This window comes from Sus scrofa, chromosome 7 (assembly GCF_054392235.1).
Source record: "Sus scrofa isolate SSC_HxYL_T2T_F1_AM1 chromosome 7, Sscrofa_HxYL_maternal_Yorkshire_Landrace_v2.0, whole genome shotgun sequence".
Lineage (NCBI taxonomy): Eukaryota > Metazoa > Chordata > Mammalia > Artiodactyla > Suidae > Sus > Sus scrofa.
The window spans coordinates 122800887-122821776 of NC_139389.1; the positions used below are offsets into that span (position 1 = coordinate 122800887).

A 20890-nucleotide genomic window follows, 5' to 3' on the forward strand; every position below is an offset into this window, starting at 1 on the left:
ATTTACTTTTCTATAGTCTTTTTTTTTTTTTTTTTTTTTTTTTTGCCATGCCCATGGCACGTGAAATTTTGTGGGCCAGGGATCAAACCCATGCCACAGCAGGTGACTCAAGCTGCAGCAGTGACAATGGGAAGGCCTTAACCCACTGAGCCACCAGGGAACTCCCTTTGTAGTCTTTAATAAATTAATTCATTGATTCACTCAACAAGGACTAAATGACCATGGACTTTGTGTTAACTTGAACATCCAGAGATAATCAAGACAGAACAGACACATCACGGCTCTCCTGGAGATTTATTGTCAAGTGTGAGAAAGAGACAGTAGGTGAGCAAGAAGAAAGACCATCTCAGAGATTGGGAAGTGCCACGAATGATATAAAACTGGGTAGTATAGATTTACTTTTGGGGGAGGAGATTTGGGGTAAAGCCACTTTGGATACAGAAGGCCAAACATGATGCAAAGTTTAAACAGGGCACTGCAGTGCAAAGACCCAGAATAGAAGGTAGCAAATGTCTTGAACAACTGGATGCATGAGGCTGTGTCAGCATGACAAAATAGACATAAGCTTCCTTTCTAAGCCTATAGAAATTGAAGGACGTTTATCATCATGTAGTAGTTTAAAAGCTTTACAATTCTTTTCAAACAGTTAAAACCGGAAATACCTTGTTTTCTATCCAGGAGCACTTAAAGTATCATGCCTCGGTCATCCAGCTTGAATTCTTATCTGATATTTCAGGGAAAATAGTACTTTGGTATTACACTGAAATAAAATAACACCGAAAATAAAATAACAAGGAATCCTCAAGGTACTCACTGAATGACACCAGTAAAAAATCAACCTTTCTCTAACACATGTACCAATCATTTAGGAAAGACAACAAACTGTAAATTTATTCTTGGGAACAGGTGGTACGGAATAAAGCAAGCAAGCTTAGGCAGGGATCAAAAAAGCAGGTGACTAGGAACAGTAAAATAATATTACAGTAAGACATTAAACATCTGTATCATATTTCAGCACATGTGTTAACACTCAAACTTTTCTTAAAGCTGTAATATATTTTCTTGGAAATGGATATAGTGAATAGTGGATCTCTTCATTTTAATCAGAAAAAAATAATCTAAAGTAGACTTACTGAGAGGCAAGCTCAATCAGCTATATTAGTTATCAGCTAAATCCCAGATGGCCATCTAAGGGCATTTAAAGACTATTACCTACGTCATTGTCTAATATACTGAGGTAGAGTATATAGCTAACACAATGAGATTACAAGGAAGGAAATAAAACAGACAACGCTCTCTTGTCTTTGTTCATAAATCGTGGTACGGTGGTACCGTCCCTGTTTGCAGCTCTAATTAGTATCTCAGAAAATACCAAAAGGAAGTATAGAAAGAACAGGGGAACGAAAATTAGTGGCCAAGGACCGGACAAGTCTTCTGTAGGAAGACGGAAAACAAAATTCAGATCCTCTAATCCAGAAACATAAAGGCTGAGAAAAGCCTATGAGATCAGGAAAGGTTTGCATATGATAATTAGAATGATTTTCCAAATCTGAAAATCAAGAGCCATGAAAAAATACTGAAGATTAAAAGAGGTTATATGGAGACAATTTCTCTGAATCACAGCTACATAAAAATGTATGAAATAGCTTATCCATGAGGTGAGATAAAATGAAAATAATTTTCAAAAAATCAATAAAGTGTTTGATAAATCATGGATTCTGAAGTCTGATTTTCTACTTACTGTCTGGGCAACCTTGTACAAGTCTCTTAACCTCTCTGTATCCCAGTTCCCTGTCTGTGCAACGGTTGTTATGAAGATGAAATAAACAAAGAACAGCGCTGGAGTTCCCGTTGTGGCGCAGCAGAAATGAATCCGACTAGGAACCATGAGGTTGCAGGTTCGATCCCTGGCCTTACTCTGTGGGTTAAGGATCCGGCGTTGCCGTGAGCTGTGGTGCAGGTCGAAGATGTAGCTCGGATCTGGCGTTGCTGTGGCTGTGGCATAAGCTGGCAGCTGTAGCTGCAATTGGACCCCTAGCCTGGGAACCTCCATATGCCATGGGTGCGACCCTAAAAAGCAAATAAACAAAGAAAGAAAGAACAGTGCTTGCTACACAGTAAATGCGTTAAAAACTTTAGCCATAACTCCACGTGCAGAAAAAGTTAACAAGGCAGTCTCGACTGTCATCCTTACAAGGATGGCCCTTGACCGGCATGCAGGAATTTGGATTTCTGGAAGTTTCCCACCAACATTAAATCATAAGCGTGGATCACTGTGCTGAAAACTGTTTGTGCAACACTATGGATTTTCTGAAACCCAGATTTCCTTCTGGGAGTCTGGAATTTTTGTTTCATGCCAGGCAGAGAATGCCTACACGATCATTCCACAGTAAAATCCCTGGCTTCTGAGTCTCCAACAAGCGTCCCTGGTTGGCAACATTTCACACATGATGTCACAGCTCGTTGGGGAGAATTAAGCATATCACGTGCGACTTCACCGAGAGTGGACACTTGGAGGCTTTTGCACCTGGTCTCTCCTGGACTGAGCCTCATGTGCCTTTCTCTTTGCTAATTTTGCTTCTATCTTTTCACCATAAAAAATTGTAGCCGAAAGTACAGTTACATGCTGAGTCCTTCCAGTGAACCCATCAACACACTCAGACACAGATTATTATTAGCAATTATTTTATGCTAGGAAGAAGTATAGGAAAAAAATGCATGCTAATAAATCTGGAAGTCAAGTTCAAGAAAAGTGGCTTTTTAGATATAATGCCTTGATGAAAATAGAGAACACTGCATTGTTTATTTTCATAAATAATGGATGAAATGAAAAAGTTGACATTCAATGGCATATTCATTAAATTATACAACTACTGCCTGATAATATGCTTTTATGCCACATGAAAATAAATACTTAGCTGTTACTTAGCTGGTATTCAAGACAAGAACGATAAGTGGTCAGAAATACTTGGGATTATCCTTCAAATAGCAATAGAAGATACAGCACAACTAAAATGCCAGAATCACTAAACTGTAGGAATGCATCACTAATTTTATACATTTTCATCACCTCTTACAAATAAGTGGTTAGTTTTTTCCCAAACTTAATAAACCCAATCTTCTGCCCAATAAATCTAACGTTTGGCCTAATAAATCAATATCTGGAAAAGAGAATTTAGAGAGAAAAGCTGCAGAGAAAAAGGACTTAATAATTCATGTGAGTTTCTGTTTTGGGATAGTCAGATCAATTCCCCCACTGGAAAAACAAAACAAAACAAAAGTGGTTTAAAAGATACTAAAACAAAGCTGCTTTAAAGGCACTGAGTTAAAAAGATAGTGGAGACAGGCCATATTCTTGAGGCAGCACAGACCCAAAGTCAGTATCCCCAGGCCACTTTTGCCCTGAGGGTGCTGGTCCATATCTGAACCTGAGCTTTGGTTTGGTGGCTTCAAACATTGAGGCAAAAAAGAAAAAAAAAATCATAATTTAAGTACTGAAATTTAAACACTAAGCATTAAATACTATAATGTAAGAGAATTTGAAAAGTAACATAAATCTTGCAGAAATAGTGCTCAATCTGCCTAACATAAAATAGGAAAGAAAGACTAGCAGTTCAAGGATAATGTAAACACTCCAAAAGGCAGAAAATCAAGAGACCCTATGGGTATGCTCAAGTGACACTGCTCACATTCTCTATACAATTTTAGACGCTGGACACGTCAAAGTCTATAAAGAGAAAGTCCTTTGATATCCCAGGTTATATCAAAAATACAGTATTAAAAAAAGGGAGTTCCCAATGTGGCTCAGCAGAAACGAATCTGACCAGCATCCATGAGGACGCAGGTTCGATCCCTGGCCTTGCTCAGGGGATTAAAGATCCAGCATTGCTGTGAGCCATGGTGTAGGGCGGCGGCTACAGCTCTGCTTCGACCCCTGGCCTGGGAACCTCCAGATGCCACGGATGCGGCCCTAAAAAAAAGACAAAAAGAAAAGAAAAGACAAGCCACGAACAGGTGAAGATATTTTTGACTCATACATGAGAAAGGATTAGTACCAAGAATACGTAAGGAACACCTATAGATTAATATAAAAAAAGGCAACTCAATATTTATATGTGGGTCAACAATATAAACAGGCAATTGACAGGATAGGAAACCGAAACGGCAAGCAGATACGATGCTGAACTTTACTAGTAAACAGAGAAATTAAAATTAGAGTAAAACACCATTTCATACCCAGCAGCTTGGCCAAACTCAAGAGGTAGATAACGAGTGTTAATGAGGAAATGGATAAAAGGAATTCTGATGCACTGAGGAGAGTAAGTGAAAGACTACTTAGGAACAAGTCAGGCGGCAGACATGCATGGCTAGGACCCTGCCATTCCACTCCTACAGAATCGCTCCCACAGGTGGACAAGGAAACACTGGCAAGAATATTGGCTGGGGCACATCAGCAGTAATGACAAATGAGTCTACCAACGGAAGAATGAATATATAAATTAAGGGATGCATATAATAGGCAAAAAAATGGTCTGGGAAAGACTCCCTTTTCCTTACCTACTCCCATGCAGAGGGACCTTTTTTGGAGTAAAAGTCTCAGCCTCTCCACCTCCTCACTCACTCCTCCTAGAGAAATGACTTATCTAATTGGTGCCCTTTCTCTTTTCCTCTACAAGAGATACTTGACTCTGAGGGGGAATACACAGCGCTCTGCCCCCCAGTGCCCTGGGGCAGACCTCACCTGGGGAGTCCCAGGCTAACTACACAGCCTGTGATTAGAGGGGTGAAATGTTTAATTCCGGCCACATTCTAGCAAGCCCAACCCTCCAATAGAGCTATCTCACAAATAAAGCTGATATTTTTTATCTACTACCCTCTAACACTTGCATCTGTTTCTCACTGTATTCTAGATGGCAAAAGAGGGTACTAGTTACCATGTCCCCTTAAGCTCCAAGAGAATACCATACAGCATGGAAAATAGATGAAAGGTACATATATCAAACATGGCTAGGTCTTTAAAATACCATGATAAGAAGCAGTTTGCACTCATGTAAGCTTGAAAGATAAACAAAACAATACTGGGTATTATTTATGATACATAAGTCTGTACCATAAAATATAAAGACACACATGAATGATTAAAAAAAAAATTCAGGATAGTGATTATCTCTGGGGCAGAGCACGGGAAATGCAGCCAGGCAGGGTTACCCAGGAGCTTCTCGACGCTGCCTGGAACGGAATGTTTTGTTTCTCAATCTGGGAGGAACATATAAGGGTTGTTTTTCTGCCTCCAATATTTCATATGTACACACAGACACACACACACTTACTTTTGCCAGAATGAAACCTAAACTATTGCCTTAAAAGATCCTTTTTATTAATTATCTCTGAAGGAAGATTCAATAACTGCTCTAAGTAGTGCCTCGCAATGTCTTGTAAAATCACTAGAAAGTTTAATTCCGTGGAAGTTTTCAGTCAGTACATGATGACTACATACGGCGTGGAGACGCACAGAAAGGAGATAATCTGTCTAATTTCCTGATTCCTGAGGCTAAAGCAGACACTCTGAACCATTACCATAATAATAGAACAGTCTGCAAATCTGCACTGCTTCCTTTAAAAGAATATACATTTTTTAAACTTTCATACATTTTACTAAATTGTTAATTTTGCACGACTTTCTTGCTCCGGACAAGACGTATTCCTAAGGATGAACTCTTTCGGCCCGATGCGCTCGCAGGCCTCCAAATCTTTTCTTTCTTGTCTTGTGTCTCCAGGGAAGAGGAACAAATGAAGACTATGTTAACATCACAAATCTCTGACATCGAGGCCAGGTATTCGGTCCTTAATACCTGTTACGATTTGTAGCCTAGGGATAAAGAAGAAGTTAGAGAAGGGAGCTGACCACTGAGTCAAATAACAGACACCATCTGGGCAGGTTGCTTTCCTGGGAGAGTCTAGCGCCTGTTCCGTGTGGCATCCGTCTCTATCTGCCCGGTAGACGCCTCACTTTCTCGGGTCCCGTGTGGATTCAGAAAATATCGATTGAACTGAATTTGACGAATAATTAGAAAAAAAGATGGGAAGACAGTGAGGATCCAGGATGGGATACTACAACCCACAAGCGTCACTTTGTACACTGGGACTGGCCCCGAAAACCTAGGACGCGAACAGCTTTCTTTAACCCTTCATGTCCCTGCTTACAAGGCACAGAGACACTCCGTATTTATACGATCTGCTGAGACATGGGAAGGTATGACACACTAGAGAGATTAAAATAACACAGTATCGTGGGGGCAGCCTCCATGAATAATACACCCCGTTGCCCCTTCTCTACTTTCACATTTCACCGCAGATCTTCTGGCTTCTCATTCATGGCAATCCGGCCACTCCGGTTTTCTGTTAGTTTCTCAGTCCTGCCAAGCTTATCCCCACCACCTTAGAGCCTTCTGAACGGCTTTCCCTCTCTCTGGGTGGCTCTTCTCCCAGATGGCAATCAGCTTTTCATCACCGAGGTCTTAGCCCACCGTTACCCCTCCAAAAACACTTTCCCTAACCTACCCAGCGAAAAGCTACCCCTCGCCAGTCATTCTTTCATTTATTCCGCTTCACTTGCCCCGTGGCACGTCATCCCCACCTGAAGTTAGTTTGTTTATGCAGGTTTTGTCAGCCTTCTTGCAATTAACCTGTGAACCCCTTAAGAAGAGGGACCCTGTTTGCTTTGTTCATGGCTCTGGCCTCAGGACCCAGGAAGATACCAGGCACGCAGTAGGTATTCAGGAGCCATTTAGTGGATGGATTAATGGATATCTGCCTGCTCAATGGAGATTCCCAGGCTAGGGGTTGAAGTGGAGCTATAGCCGCTGGCCTACACCACAGCCACAAGCAACAGCTGATTTGAGCTACATCTGCAACCTACACCACAGCTCGTGGCCACGCTGGATCCTTAACCCACTGAGAGAGGACAGGAATCAAACCTGCATTCTCATGGATACGAGTCAGATTCGTTCCGCTGAGCCACGAAGGGAACTCCAGCCTGATCAATTAAAAATTTCTCAATTTCAAGGTTTTTTCAAAGAATGTAAAAAGGCATCCACATATTACCAAATTCAAAACCTTAAATATTGGGTTTACTTAAACATGGGGGAGGGCAGAAGAAAATGCAGTATTTGCGATGAATGTCAGCAGGAGTGCTGACTCCACGGCAAACACCACTGGAATGACTGCTATTATTTCATTTACATATTTTAATCACACAGATCTGATCCATTAGAAACTAAAAATAAATCCTTCCACTATCTTTACAGTAAGCACTAATTTAATTATATTCTGCTACTACAGCTCTTAGATTAGTTTCTATCCAAATAACCTTGTCCTTTTCTAGCAATGATGTGAGCCATCTCGACTGTTGCAGGGGTTCATGTCGTCTGAGAAATAGTAAGAGGTGAAATGCAATACGAACATATTACTGACTAAAATGCTTATAAAATGTGATTTCTTCTCTCCGCCAGAAAAGGAGACACCACATTAGGTCAATCATTAGGAGCAGAAGTCCACGAACAATGCATCTGTGTTATGCATGAATCCGGCTCTCCTACATGTCTGCTAGAATCTGAATAACTGTGTTTTACTGAATACATATGTAAAGGAGAAAGCTACCCCTTACAAAATAAATTCGAGAATCATTCAAACACAGTTTTACTGGCACGGTTTCAGAATCTAACTATCATGAGGTAGTCCAAGTTTAAATTTAAAACTCCTCATTTTTCAAGCTGACCTGCTACAACTAATAGGTTTTAAAATGATGAACGGCCACAGAACCATAAAAAAAAAAAAATTCCACTTTATAAAACCAAAGATCATTCTATCTGGAATGAAGTTTCATTTTTAAAACGCCATGCATTTGAAAAAAATCATATGCTCCTGGAAGCAATGGTCATTTTCCATGAAAGAAAACGTTACTGGGATATAGCAGTAGCACAGGAGTGAAATATACACTGTCAAAGAAAAGCTGTTTTGCTATTTAGCAAATACAGAGCTTGTTCCATAGAATGGGCAGGAGAGAGGAGGAGGGGAAACTTCAGGATTATGTTCAGGAAATGAGAAGAGACAAACAGAACTATAGTATCAGAGCATGTGAATAATCACAATTCATTATCTATTTTTGACTCTTTCTATTGAAGTGCAGAACTCTAAAATGCAACAAGACTGTAGTTAAAGAAGCATCTCAAACCACCTCTCCTATTTGCACACAGTAGGACAAAAACTCAGGGGCTAATGAGGTAAAAGGTACAGCTTCTGATGGGATTCTTTGTGGGGTGTGAGGGTTCCTGAGATCACCCTCCAGTTTGATGCTTTGCTACTTTTTGCTCTGTTATTTGGTCAAAGTCAGTCACAAAGTGAACTCAAATTTAGAGAGTGAGGGAGTTCCCGTCGTGGCGCAGTGGTTAACGAATCTGACTGGGAACCATGAGGTTGCGGGTTTTGTCCCTGCCCTTGCTCAGTGGGTTAACGATCCGGCGTTGCCGTGAGCTGTGGTGTAGGTTGCAGACACGGCTCGGATCCCGCGTTGCTGTGGCTCTGGCGTAGGCCGGTGGCTGCAGCTCCGATTGGACCCCTAGCCTGGGAACCTCCATATGCCACAGGAGTGGCCCAAAGAAATAGCAAAAAGACAAAAAAAAAAAAAAAATTAGAGAGTGAGAAATAAACTCCACCTCTTGATGGCAAGAGATCAAAAGGCTAGGACCAACAGTTGGGGTGGAAGGGAGTGGGTTTGGCCATTTTTGCAAGCAACCGACCACCACAATCTGTGAATGCGTGTGATCCTTTTCCAACAAAGTGGGTCTCTGAATAATAAGGTTTTGGTGGGTTAGTGAGAGATCTCTTAACTCACTGCATTTGACGTGAGAGATTTGCTATGCTAACAATAAAAATTCCTATCCTCATGCAAGCTCAGGGGACAGAAGGACTTGCACTCTGGGGCGCAGAGTGGTTTCCCACGTTCTAGGGGTCTAGTCTCCGCCCCTAAGCACCTTTAAGAGAGAGGTAACACACAGGAAGAGCAACACAAGGCAGGCCGCTTGGCTTAGGGCAAAATGAGAGGTGTGGAAGCTGAGAAGATGGGATACCGCTGAGGAATGGCCTGATCGGAAGGTGGGACAGAGGAGGGGACCCAACCTCACCCCGAGGGAGGGACAGGGCTCAGAGCAGGGGGCACGGAAGAGGACCCCCCAGCACGGGGGTATCAGGCATAAAAGAGGCCACGAAACTAGCTCATCAGGAAGGAAGTGAGGAGAGAAGAATAGAACCAGAGGGCAACCAGCATTGACTACTGAGTTAAGAGTCTGGCCTTGCAAATGCTGGAGAGGGTGTGGAGAAAAGGGAACCCTCTTACACTGTTGGTGGGAATGTAAATTGGTGCAGCCACTATGGAATACCGTATAGAGGTTCCTCAGAAAACTAAAAATAGAGCTACCATATGATCCAGCAATCCCACTCCTGGGCACATATTCAGGAAAAATGAAAAATACTACCGCAAAAGGATATCATGTATGCCAATGTTCACAGCAGCGCCGTTTACAATAGCCAAGACATGGAAGCAACCTAAGTGTCCATCCACAGATAAATGGATAAAGAATATATACGACAGAATACTACTCAGTCACAAAAGAAAAATGAACCTATACCATTTGCAGCAACATAGATGGACCTAGAGAATATTAGGCTACGTGAAATAAGTCTGACTTAGAAAGACAAATACTGTAGGATATCACCTATCTGTGGAAACTAAGAAAGAATCCAAATGAATGTATACGCAAAACAGAAAACAGGCTCTCAGGCAGAGAAAACAAACTAGTGGTTACTATAGAGGGAGGGGAAGGGGAGAGGGGCACGTAAGGGGTATGAGAGTAACGGCTACAAACACCTACGTATAAAATAGGTGAGCAGCAAGGATATACTGTATAACACAGGGAGTTACAGCAATTATCTCGTAATAACTTAAAATGGAGTATAATCTGCAAAAACACTGAATCCCCATGCTGTACACCTAAAACTAATAGAATGTTGGAAATCAACTACACTTCAATTAAAAAGAAAGTTTGGCCTTTAGCCTCTACATTTAGAGGTGAGGACCACACCCTTGGACTAGGGTGATGGGAAGAGGGGTGACAGCAGAGAGACACTGAACTAGCAAAGGGACTTGGCGACTGATCGGATTTAGAGCAAGGTCAGAAAAGGGAAAATCAATGACTGCAAGAATGAATCTGGGAAAACACTGGCATCACTGACAGAGAAAAGAAAAAAGCTGACTTGAGGACAAGGGTAATGACTTTTCACTTTAAATATGATGAACCGAAGGTGACAACAAGCAAATCGAAACCGTTTTAGCTATGTATTAGCTGTGTGACTTTGGGAACATTATTTAACCTTTCTGAGCTCAGTTTTCTCATCTGTAAAACAGGAATAATAATAGTGTGGGACTCATTAGGCTATTGTGAGGATTGAATGAAATAACGGCAACGCCCGTTAGTACTCTCTGAAGCACTCAAAAAATGACAGAGCTTTTGACCATCACCGCTATAGCCAAATGGTCATTATAGCCAAACCATTATAGCCATTACCTTTGCTTTTTTTCTTTTTGGCCACGCCCACAGCATGTGGAAGTTTCCTGGGCCAGGGACTGAATCCACACCACAGCAGTGACCCAAGCCGCTGCAGTGATAACCCTAGATCCTCAACACGCTGTGCCCCAAAGGAATTCCCATCATTATTCATTTCATATTTGACAAATTGGCCAATTACTTTTTTGCACATGAACTTATAACTATCTGATACACCTCTTATCAGGGTTTTTTTTTTCGTTTTTGTTTTTTCCAATACAACTGAGATAAGTTGAAACATTCTTTTGTTGTTGTTGTTATTGTGTCTTTTTAGGGCCCCACCTGTGGCATAAGGAGGTTCTCAGGCTAGGGGTCGAATCAGAGCTATGGCTGCCAGCCTATGACCTCCACCATAGCCACAGCAACGCCAGATCGGAGCCGCATCTGCGAGCTCCACCACAGCTCATGGCAATGCCCCATCCTTAACCTACTGAGCGGGGCCCGGGATTGAACCCGCATCTTCGTGGATACTAGCTGGGTTCATTAATTGCTGAGCCACAGTGGGAACTCCAAAACATTCTATTCTAATTGCAGTCCTTGTTAATTTTCCATAGCATTTGGTGTCTGGGCAATTTACAACCTGGAACAGGCTCCAATTCTGTGACAAATTCATCACTGCAAAACATTAAACCTAGTATGTCAGCAGATCCAGTTGGATTAGATGCGAACATTTGATGACTATGGTTTTCCCTAAGAAGCAGTAGGTTTACATGGGCCTTCTTTATAGTAAAAGAAAAAACAAAAAAAAAAGAGAGAAAAATATTGAACATAAATTAATGATAATTTGCAATAAACTAAGAATCCCTTTGAGATGAAAGTTTTCTGCTTTGTTTGGGTAGAAGAAAATAAGATTAAAGAATATAAGATTCTACAGTAATAATGTTGCCATGAAGGGAATATTAGCAATAGGGAAACAGAGAAGGTAAATTCCAAGCAAATCTGAAAACTGAACATTTAATTTATTTATTTATCTCTTTAGGGCATATGGAATTTCCCCAGCTAGGGCCCAAATTGGAGCTGTAGCTGCCGGCCTACCCCACAGCCATAGCAATCCCAGATCTGAGCCGTGTCTGTGACCTACACCATAGCTCACAGCAATGCTGGATCCTTAACTCAGTGAGAGAGGCCAGGGATTGAACCTGCATCTTCATGGATACTAGTTGGGTTCGTTACCACTGAGCCACCATGGGAACTCCTGAACATTTTCATTATTAGTCGTGCTGGGCAGTGACACAAAAACATGTTATCATGTATACAGTAAGTGCTTAATAAACACTTGTTAAATAATGCCGAATGAAACCCATGATGGTGATCAATGAAACTGATGATGAAATTGATGATGACTGAGAAAACCGAGGACCAAACGACAGGCTTTTCCTTTTTTCATTTCTGGCCATTAGCTCACTGGGCTATTGATCATAATTTTCTTTAAAGATTAAGTAATCAAAAGGCATGGAAACGGAGAATCAAGGTATTTAAAGCTAGAAGTCCTTTAGGAGAGGAAACTGAGGTCCAAGGAGGTGAACAGACTTGCCTAAGTCAGTTCTCACAATATGAGATCCAGGCCTAAATAACTAGCTGACAGCTCTGTGCACATCCCATTACCCCACGATGGAGAAGCAAGAGTTATGGAGAAACTCAGGCCAGTCAATTTTGTGATTTGTTTGAAGGTCTAACAAAAGGTTGAGATGAGTAGATGGATTGTGAGAAACGTGGACTTCAATTATTTCAGCCATAAATGTTTCCCATTATGATGTTTAAACCAGTTCACAACAGTCTAAAATACAGAAAAAAAAATTTTTTTTGGCCATTAATGCAGTCACATCTTACAGTATTGCAGTATGAGGTTTTTGATATTTTCATCAAAAGATTTTATGACCAAATTGTCAGGAATCAGAGAATTTTATAAAAAGAATGTACAATTCAGCTAAAGTGTTTTCATATATTCACAGCCTTAGGTCCATGAAAAGGGTTATAGCCACGGATTATATAGGTCTATTTTCGACTGTAAAAATTTATATGCTGTCCAGATCTTTATTCTATTGAAATTGAACTGGAAAAGGCCTTTAAATAAAATGATTCCTTCAAAATCTATAAATTATAGTAGATCTGATTGATAAAGGAGACTCAAAAATCCCTTTCAAGGGTACACCTGGGGCAAGAGGTACAAGGGAAAGCAGGTGAAGGTTCTCCCTCCCTCGCTTGATGGGCGTGCTTGTTTGTGTTTCCAACCTGGAGTCGGCCTGGGTCAAAGCCAAATTCCATCCGTTAATGTGATCTTAGCCAAGTTACCTTGGCTGCTCTGTGCCTCAGTTTCCTCATCTGCAAAGTGGGGGTCACAAGAGTAGGCACCTCATAGGGTTGGTGCGAGGACCAGGGTCAGGACAAGCAGAGCATTAGCACGGGGCTCGGCCTACAGCACGCACTTCACACGTGACAGCTCTGTGGCTCACTCCCTGCTCAGCTTCCTGCTCCATCTCCGACTCTCCTCCACCCACTCTTTGTCCATGCTGTTCTCTCTCTTGCAGGCCTTTCCTCCGAGGGAGTCTTTAAATCCTAACTCAGTTGCTAAATTCCAGGATGACCCTGGCTGGAATTAAACCCTCTCGGCCTCTTTGTTCTGCTACAGTAGGTACCATTTCCTAATTTATCTTACTGTCACTCCAGGAAAGACTGTCCCTGTCTGATTTATTCCTGGAGCCCTGAAAGTACCCTTCTCAGTGCCTTGCACAAGGCGCTTGGTAAATACTTAGGGGATAAACCAAGACCTAGGGAGAGTTGTCTTCTCCTGCTATATCAGCTAGTAGCTATTATAACTGCTATTAAGGAGGAAAGGCAGGTCCTAGGAGGCCCAGACTGCAAAGCTGGGGCACACATCACGACTGTCTTTGGGAATGAAGCCTAACTTGGGAAATATGAAGCTAATTTAGTTTCATGAAAACTCCCAGAATTTCTGGAACGAAAATCACACAGAATAAAACCTCAGGTTTGAAATGAAGCCAGGTTGGTCACTACCCAGACAGCCCAGGGTCTAGTATTACCGTCATCTCTCGATTACTCACAGTGAAGAGGCGTGGCCCTTTTAAGATGAATACCCATTTGCCTGCAGCAAATTATCCCTGAAGTGAAAACCCTTTTATGTTCTCCTGCCTCTTTCTCTAGGTTAGTTGAGACACCTTCATAAAAATATTAACAAAGAGTGAGTGCCTGCTATGGGGCAAGTACAGTGTTTTATATGCATCCACTCTTTGAATCCTTCAAACAACTCTATGATGTCACTTCTCCTCTCTCTCTTTGGCCACGCCTGCTGCATGCAGAAGTTCCCAGGCCAGGGATCAAACCCATGCCCTAGCAGCGACAACTTTGGATCCTTAACCCACTAGGGCACCAGGGAACTCCCTGATGTTACTTCTCTTAACATCTGTTATTTACAGATAAGGGAACTGAGGCAAAAAGAAGTTAAATAACGTTCCCAAAGTTTTTCAGTTTGTTCAGCTCATCTTATTTCAATCCATCTTCCCACATTTATTGTCCAACATGGGTTGGAAGAGGGATCAGTGGGGAATAGTGGGAATACTCAACTGCTGGTGGGAAAAGGGCTAGAAGAAATCTTTATGGGCAGGGCAGAGCAGGTCTGAGTCCAAGTGGCTGGGCAGGAAGGGCCAATCATGTGAACTGCAATAAATTTCAGGGGGTCAAAGGAACTCAATGAACTCAGGCTACATCCCCAAACCCTGGGGAAATGCAAGGTAGCAGGCAAAGCAATGGGCTCTCCAGGCAACAGGAGTTTGGGGGATCCATGTTCCAGACGACACATTCATCTTAGAGCAAGAATCAGCCAGGAGCTTGGGGGAAGGCAGAGTCCTGGTCTTCAAAAACAGAAAGCGAGAAAAGGGGAGTTCGAGTCTGGGACAAGCTTTCGTGCTAATCAGGAAAATGCAAGAAGTTGGTTGTGCTGAGCTGGACGCACTCTGTGGGGGTAAGCAGGTGAGTATGGGACAGAGGTCACTGGGCTCAACCCAGACAGAGGTGACTCTGGCCACATTTTGATCCATTCTTCGCACTGTAATAAGAGATACCAGGTAAACCACAAATCCGATCGTGTTACTTCCCTACATTTCAATGGCTTTCTGTGGTCCTGAGGATCAAGTTCAAGCTTCTCAGCAATTTATCAGGCCCTTCGTGATCTGGGCTCTCCAGTCTCATCACTCTGCCTTCATCCTTCTGGCCCCACCCATTCAAGCAAACAAAAACAAGTGTGTTCAAGGGTAGACTGGCTAGAGCTAACAAATCCTGGTTATTCAAAGGGCCAAGCTCTCCTGCTGACCTCTGCAGGTGCACGCTCTGCCCAGAAGACACTCTTGAGTTTCCCAGCAGCCATCACTTCCGCTGAGGTCAGCCTGGGTGCCCCTTCCCCCAGCCTTCATTCAGCATCCTTCCTGTCTATTCCCATGGGGTTTAGGGGTCATCTTTCAGGACTCACCATCTTGGATTCTAAATTCCTAGCCCCTCTATAAGACTATGAGCTTCCAGAAGGCAGGGTGGTGTCTGTCTTGTCTGCTTTCATACACTCCCAGGGTCTGTAATGCAGTGGATGCTAACAAATATTTGTTTCCAAAACAAAGTAAGCTATAAGCCTGAGGACAGACCGAGCACAGGGCAGAGACAGTAAATGAGGAGCAAAAAGAAGACAAGAGCACACAGTGCTCAGGAAGTGCGAAGAGGGGGCCACCCACCCCAGCTGAGGCCCAAGGAGGTTTCAGATACATCACCAAATGTCCAGAGAGGGTCTAAATTTCAGTCACTGATTTGAAAGCTATACACGATGTGTCCAATGCAGTCACAGAAATATAAGGGTCTCCCGAGTGCCCATGTCACCTGGGGTGTTGAGAGCTTCACACGGAAGACGAGATGGTTTCACGCCAGAGTTTTTAATCACGTGAAAAGATAAAAGCAAGAAGAAGAGGAGAAGCAGGAAGGATGAGCGAGAAGGGTGAGCGCAATATTCAGAAAAGTTAAACTGCTATGTGTCTTTGGAACTGAACCGCGCCTACTAAGTAGCCAGGGAAAAACACAGGTAATGCAACAGAGCCGTGGATGCAGTGGCATCATCTTTGAATGCGGCGAAGGGGAAACGATAAAGGCCATTTCGCTTTAACCATTAACAAAAGGGCCCCTGGTTCACAAGCGATGGATCAGGCTGGGGTGGGGGGGAAGACAAAGGAATCTAAGGCTATTCACTTCATGATAGCTTAAAGCAAACAACTTTTAGCAGCACTATGAAGCCAGCTAGTAAAATAAACAGCAAGGACGTCTAAGGGATTTAAACATGAAAATGGTGGGGGGGGGGGGGGAGAGGAAGAAGTGCACAAAGCAAAACAGACCAAATACAAGGCTAAGCAAACAAAAGCTAAATCAAATAAATAGGTGTTGCCGCATGCCCTGGACGACTGCCAAGGAGGGTGAATTTCCACAAAGAATGCTTCTGCTACCAGTTCGGGAAAACTTCAGTTCCAGAAAGATGGGGGTAAGGCTGCCACCACTGTGAGTGACATGGGGAGCGGTGGGTGGAGAGGCAGCAGCAGATCAGACGTTATTTCAGGCTCCGTAGACAAACACTAGAACGTTCCCCTGGCAAGACACAAACAGGCAGCCCGCTCCCTCCCTGTGCCCGCCTCATGCCCTCCATACATAGCCAAGTTATAAGAAACAAGTCCACAAGTCCGTCCTGTTGTGTTGTAGGGGAGAAATTTGTTAACACCTGCAGGAGCCTTCTCTTCCCCATTTGCAGGTAGAAAGACCACTGTAAATACCTCTAGGCTACCACTCTATTAATCAAAGTGTTGAGATGAACCCAACCCCTGGAGCCCAAGTCAAACAAAGCACTGGCAATTATCTGTGAACTTGGATGCTGGGGGTGGAGCCCTGGGCTCGATGCTGGAGTAGCTCCCTAAACTCCATTTTCACCATAATCCTAAACACAGGACTGTAATCCACGTAGTAATAAGCTTCACCACCACCAAACAATCCGCCTGCCTGATCATTAATCCCATGCCAGGCCCAGAAGTAGGCCCTTTGCATGAATTATCCGCGTCAAGCCCCCAACAACCCATTATTATCTCAAGGTCATAGCTTCCCAGTCTACAGATAAGGAAACCAGGGCAAGTTAAAATACTTTTCAAAGGTCTCATAGCAACATGCAACGGGGTGGGGATTTAGATGCAGAGCTGGTCCAGGACAAGCTCTCTTAACCAACAGACTGGGCCAGAAACCCAATCAAAGAAGGCAGATAATCAACCAGCACTTATTAATGGCAGCCATGGTATGTATTATGAACTCTGCTAGGTTAAAAGGGGGTAAAATGGTTTAAAAAAAAAAAATGAGGAAGACTGACTAGAATTTCTTTTGCTTATTTTGTAAAAAATTTTTGAACTTCATTAGCCTTTAAAGAAAAAAGGCTTCCTACTCTTTAATGTCTACTGTGTCTATCCAGCAAGTATTTAGGTTGTTTAAACCCCTAAGAAAACTAACAAAACAAATCAAAAGGAGAGTTGATAATATATAGCTCAGTGGCTTTTTTTTTTTTTTTTTTTTTTTTGGTGGCCTAACTCAAAATGCAGACTTGGCTCCAAACACTGTGAATCTGAAGTTCCTTAAGATTTTCTTCGTGTGGCAATGCTTTTTCCTTAAATTTCTATATTGCTGTCTTTATTGAGGTTTCTGTACGTTAATATGTGTTTTTTTTTTCCCTTACATGACCTATTTTTCCAGTGGGACTGAGGGGGAAAATCACAAATGCATATTTAAAGCCACAAGAACATTTAAATTCTTCCAAATTTTGTCATACATTTTTAGTACTTGAGATGAAAGATAAAAACGTGTGTGCATGATTAATTATAATGATGAAAGAAGGCGAGGCAGTTGCTTAAGAAACGAGAACAACAAAGGAATAAACTACTGCAGGCATCACCAGGGCCGGAATGACACTGCTCTGTGTACTTGATTTCCATGGCAACTAGCAATGGGAAGATGAATGTTTCATAGTCACTCCGCTCTGCAGTACACGTCTATAAATCAAACTTACATAAAGAGCACGAGATTTCTGCTGTGGGCTGTACGCAGAGCTGGTTTATTTTCCTGTTACTGTATAATTATGGAAAAGAAGCACAAAACAATGAGGTCATTTTGAGTGGGGAACAAACTCAGAAATTACTAATACACCTGCGGCCTAGGACAGCATTTGTCTCTCGGGAAACGAGAAGCAGGCAAGGCAGCCGGCGAGTGGAAACCCGGCCTGCTTCTGCATGGAACCGGCCCAGGCACGCCTCTGCTCTGGCTGAGGTCTGCAGGTGATGTGCCTGGTGTGTGCACCCTCTCCAGCTCTGCTCTGGAAGGTACGGAGGAGCGCCTTAATTAACTGCCTCCCGTACACTGCAAGTTTCCTGATAACTGGGCAGGAATGATATTCCATGTTTAGTACGAAAGTTTATTGAGGATGAACAAGCATACGCTTGCCTTTTTTTTCTTTTTAGGGCCACACCTGCAGCATATGGAAGTTCCTGGGCCAGAGGTCAAATCAGAGCTGCAGCTGCAGCCTATGCCACAGCCACAGCCACACCGGATCTGAGCAGTATCTGCAAATTAACCCCACAGCTTGCAGCAATGCCAGATCCCCAAACCACTGAGCAAGGCCAGGGATTGAACCCGCATTCTCACAGAGACAATGTCAGATCCTTAACCCACAGATCCGCAGTGGGAACTCCCACTTATCCTTCTGTACACCCAAAAAGGCTCATCTTGCAGAACCGAGGATGGGAAAATAATGCCTCCACATTGAATTGGGAGTTAGGAGATGTGAGTCTTGATCTGAGTCTGTGTAACCTTGGATAAGTCATGAAATTCACTTAGCCTCCATTTTTTGAGCTATATAATGAGAGAAGGTATATTGAATTTCTAAAATCTCTGCCACCACCTGCTTCCTTGATTGTGTATCTCAAAGAATCAAAGATCTGAACCAATCAGATCTAACCAAAGACATTAGCTGTGCTATTTCTAAAAAAACGTACCTTACACACTTACGCTTTTAAATTATATACTGGCTAAAGCATCTAAGTAAGAGTGTTTTATGATTACCATTGCATTGAACTTTCTTCTGACTTGTTTCAATCTTTCAAACACAGAATATTCTGTGGAAAATTCAATGAAACGATCAGAGTTTTAAATGCAAAAAAAAAAAAATGTTGTTACAGACAATCCTAGAACTGAGTTTTATAATATTATTAAAAAGAATATTTAAATTTAAATAATCTTGCTGTGCCTGAAATAAGCACTGCCCATCAATTCCTGCCAAACAGAAGCATCCGGCTGCTTGATGCCTGCAGCTCTCAGAGGTGGGCTGCGGCTCTCCTGGAGTTCATCTCTGGAAGAGTAATGTTCGGTGAAAGTCTGTGGGGCAAACAAATGGATGGATGAACAAACTCTCAGTAACGCCTTTGCTATCCTACCTTTTGGAAATCTCATACTTGCGTCTCCAGTCTTACACGTTTAGGCAGATTCACACCAACAAGTCAATATCCCCAAGGATAGACAGGCAAATAGCTGAAAACCAGATCTATCTGAGTAGCTCTTTTACGAGTCTGAGTCTGCAAAATCCTTGTGAAATGTTACAACCTAGAAATATCTCTTCATTAGTGGAGCACGAGGCATTACCGGACACAAAGAGGACTTCCTGCCCTAAAGCCCTGGCTAAGTCCAGGGGTATCGTGGGGGGCTCAAAAACAACTGAGTCACCGTCTCTGCCTCAAAGGAGGGAAGTGTCGGGAAAACACCACCTAACAAACCCTCGGGATCTCATCTTTCACCAACTCTGGGGAAAAGTGATTACTATTCCCATTTTACAAGCTGGGAAAACTGAGCTCTAAAGAACTGATACAGGGAGTTCCCTGGTGGCCTAACAGTTAAGGATCCAGTGTTGCCATCTGGTGACGTGTGGCTCAGATCACTGTCGTGGCGCAGATTCGATCCCTGGCCCGGAAATTTCCATGTGCCATGAGTGTGGCCAAAAAAAATAGATGTAAGTGACCAAGGGGCGGTTATGAAATATGTAGGGAAATTCAAACCTGCTCTAGGGTTTTAAATTTCCTGACTTCCTGAATTGACAGGCAGTCTTTATCTAGGTGAAAGGAAGATTATTTAAATTTAAATAGTCTTTATAATATCATAAAAGTCAGTTCTAGGATTATCTGTTAAAAACATTTTTTCGACTTTGTTTCTTTTTTACTTTTTTTTACTTTTTAAAACTCTGATAGCTTTCCATAGCATATTCTATGTTTGGAAGATTGAAACAAGTCAGAAGAAAACTTCAATGGGATAATAAAATAATAAAATGCTATTACTTAGGTGCTTTAGCCAGTGTAAAATTTAAAAGTATAACTAAGTAAGGCCTTTTTTTTTTTTTAAGACTAGTACAAGTAACATCTTTGGTTAGATCTGACTGATGGATCCAGACCTTTGACGTCTTAACTCCAAGTCCTCTGTTTTTCTGGCCGCATCTCCAGGACACATTCAGGCAACAGACTATCGCTCTACGGGACTTGTTAGGCACTAAAAAACAAAGGCTTAAACAAACCTAGTCCACAAAAAGCACATTAATAGTTAAAAAAAAAAGTAGTAATAATACAAAATAGTACTTCTTAGCTCTAAATTCCACACCTAAATAGACCCAGGAATATGGCACTAGCACACAGTATTGGCCTCACTTCTGTTCCCCAGCCAGCAGGCTACGGGCGAGTTCCAGAATGGAGCCGGGAGTTACACAACTATGCCATCTCCGACAGGCAAATCCTATGGGAGCCAATGACATATGTACAGAAGTTTACTAGAAATGTACTCTGCCGTCCATCAGAGATACTCGGTTTCGTTCCTAAATTTAGAAGGTGCAATAATTTGGGCATACGTTTTTGGTACTAATTTTTCAAAAACTAATAAGACAACATTTATTAAGAAAGGCTCTGGGCTAACTTCCTCTCCTTTCAGTTAATTTCTTATCAGAATTTTTAGCACCACCAACTGGCTAAAGAGACCAACTACAAATGTGCTTGGCTCTCAGTGGGCTTTGTTCATTAAAAGAAGATCATATAGATATTTCACGTTTAATTTATGGTAAAGCAATTTATTTCAATCACTAAATAAAATTAGAAATGCCCTTCCTTGTCAGTCAAATAAAAAAT

The 20890-nt window shown here is 42.3% G+C and overlaps 1 protein-coding gene across 19 annotated transcripts in view; it reads right to left on the minus strand.

The window, feature by feature from the left end:
• EFCAB11 (EF-hand calcium binding domain 11) overlaps nucleotides 1-20890 on the minus strand; it is a 191886-nt gene that overhangs the window by 135531 nt on the left and 35465 nt on the right. For 2 of the 19 annotated variants that reach the window (XM_084966688.1, XM_005666385.4), the window contains one exon: nucleotides 17424-19106. In XM_084966688.1, the coding sequence (XP_084822814.1) occupies nucleotides 19046-19106 (61 nt within the window). In that variant the 3' untranslated portion in view covers nucleotides 17424-19045. 19 annotated transcript variants of the gene reach the window in all.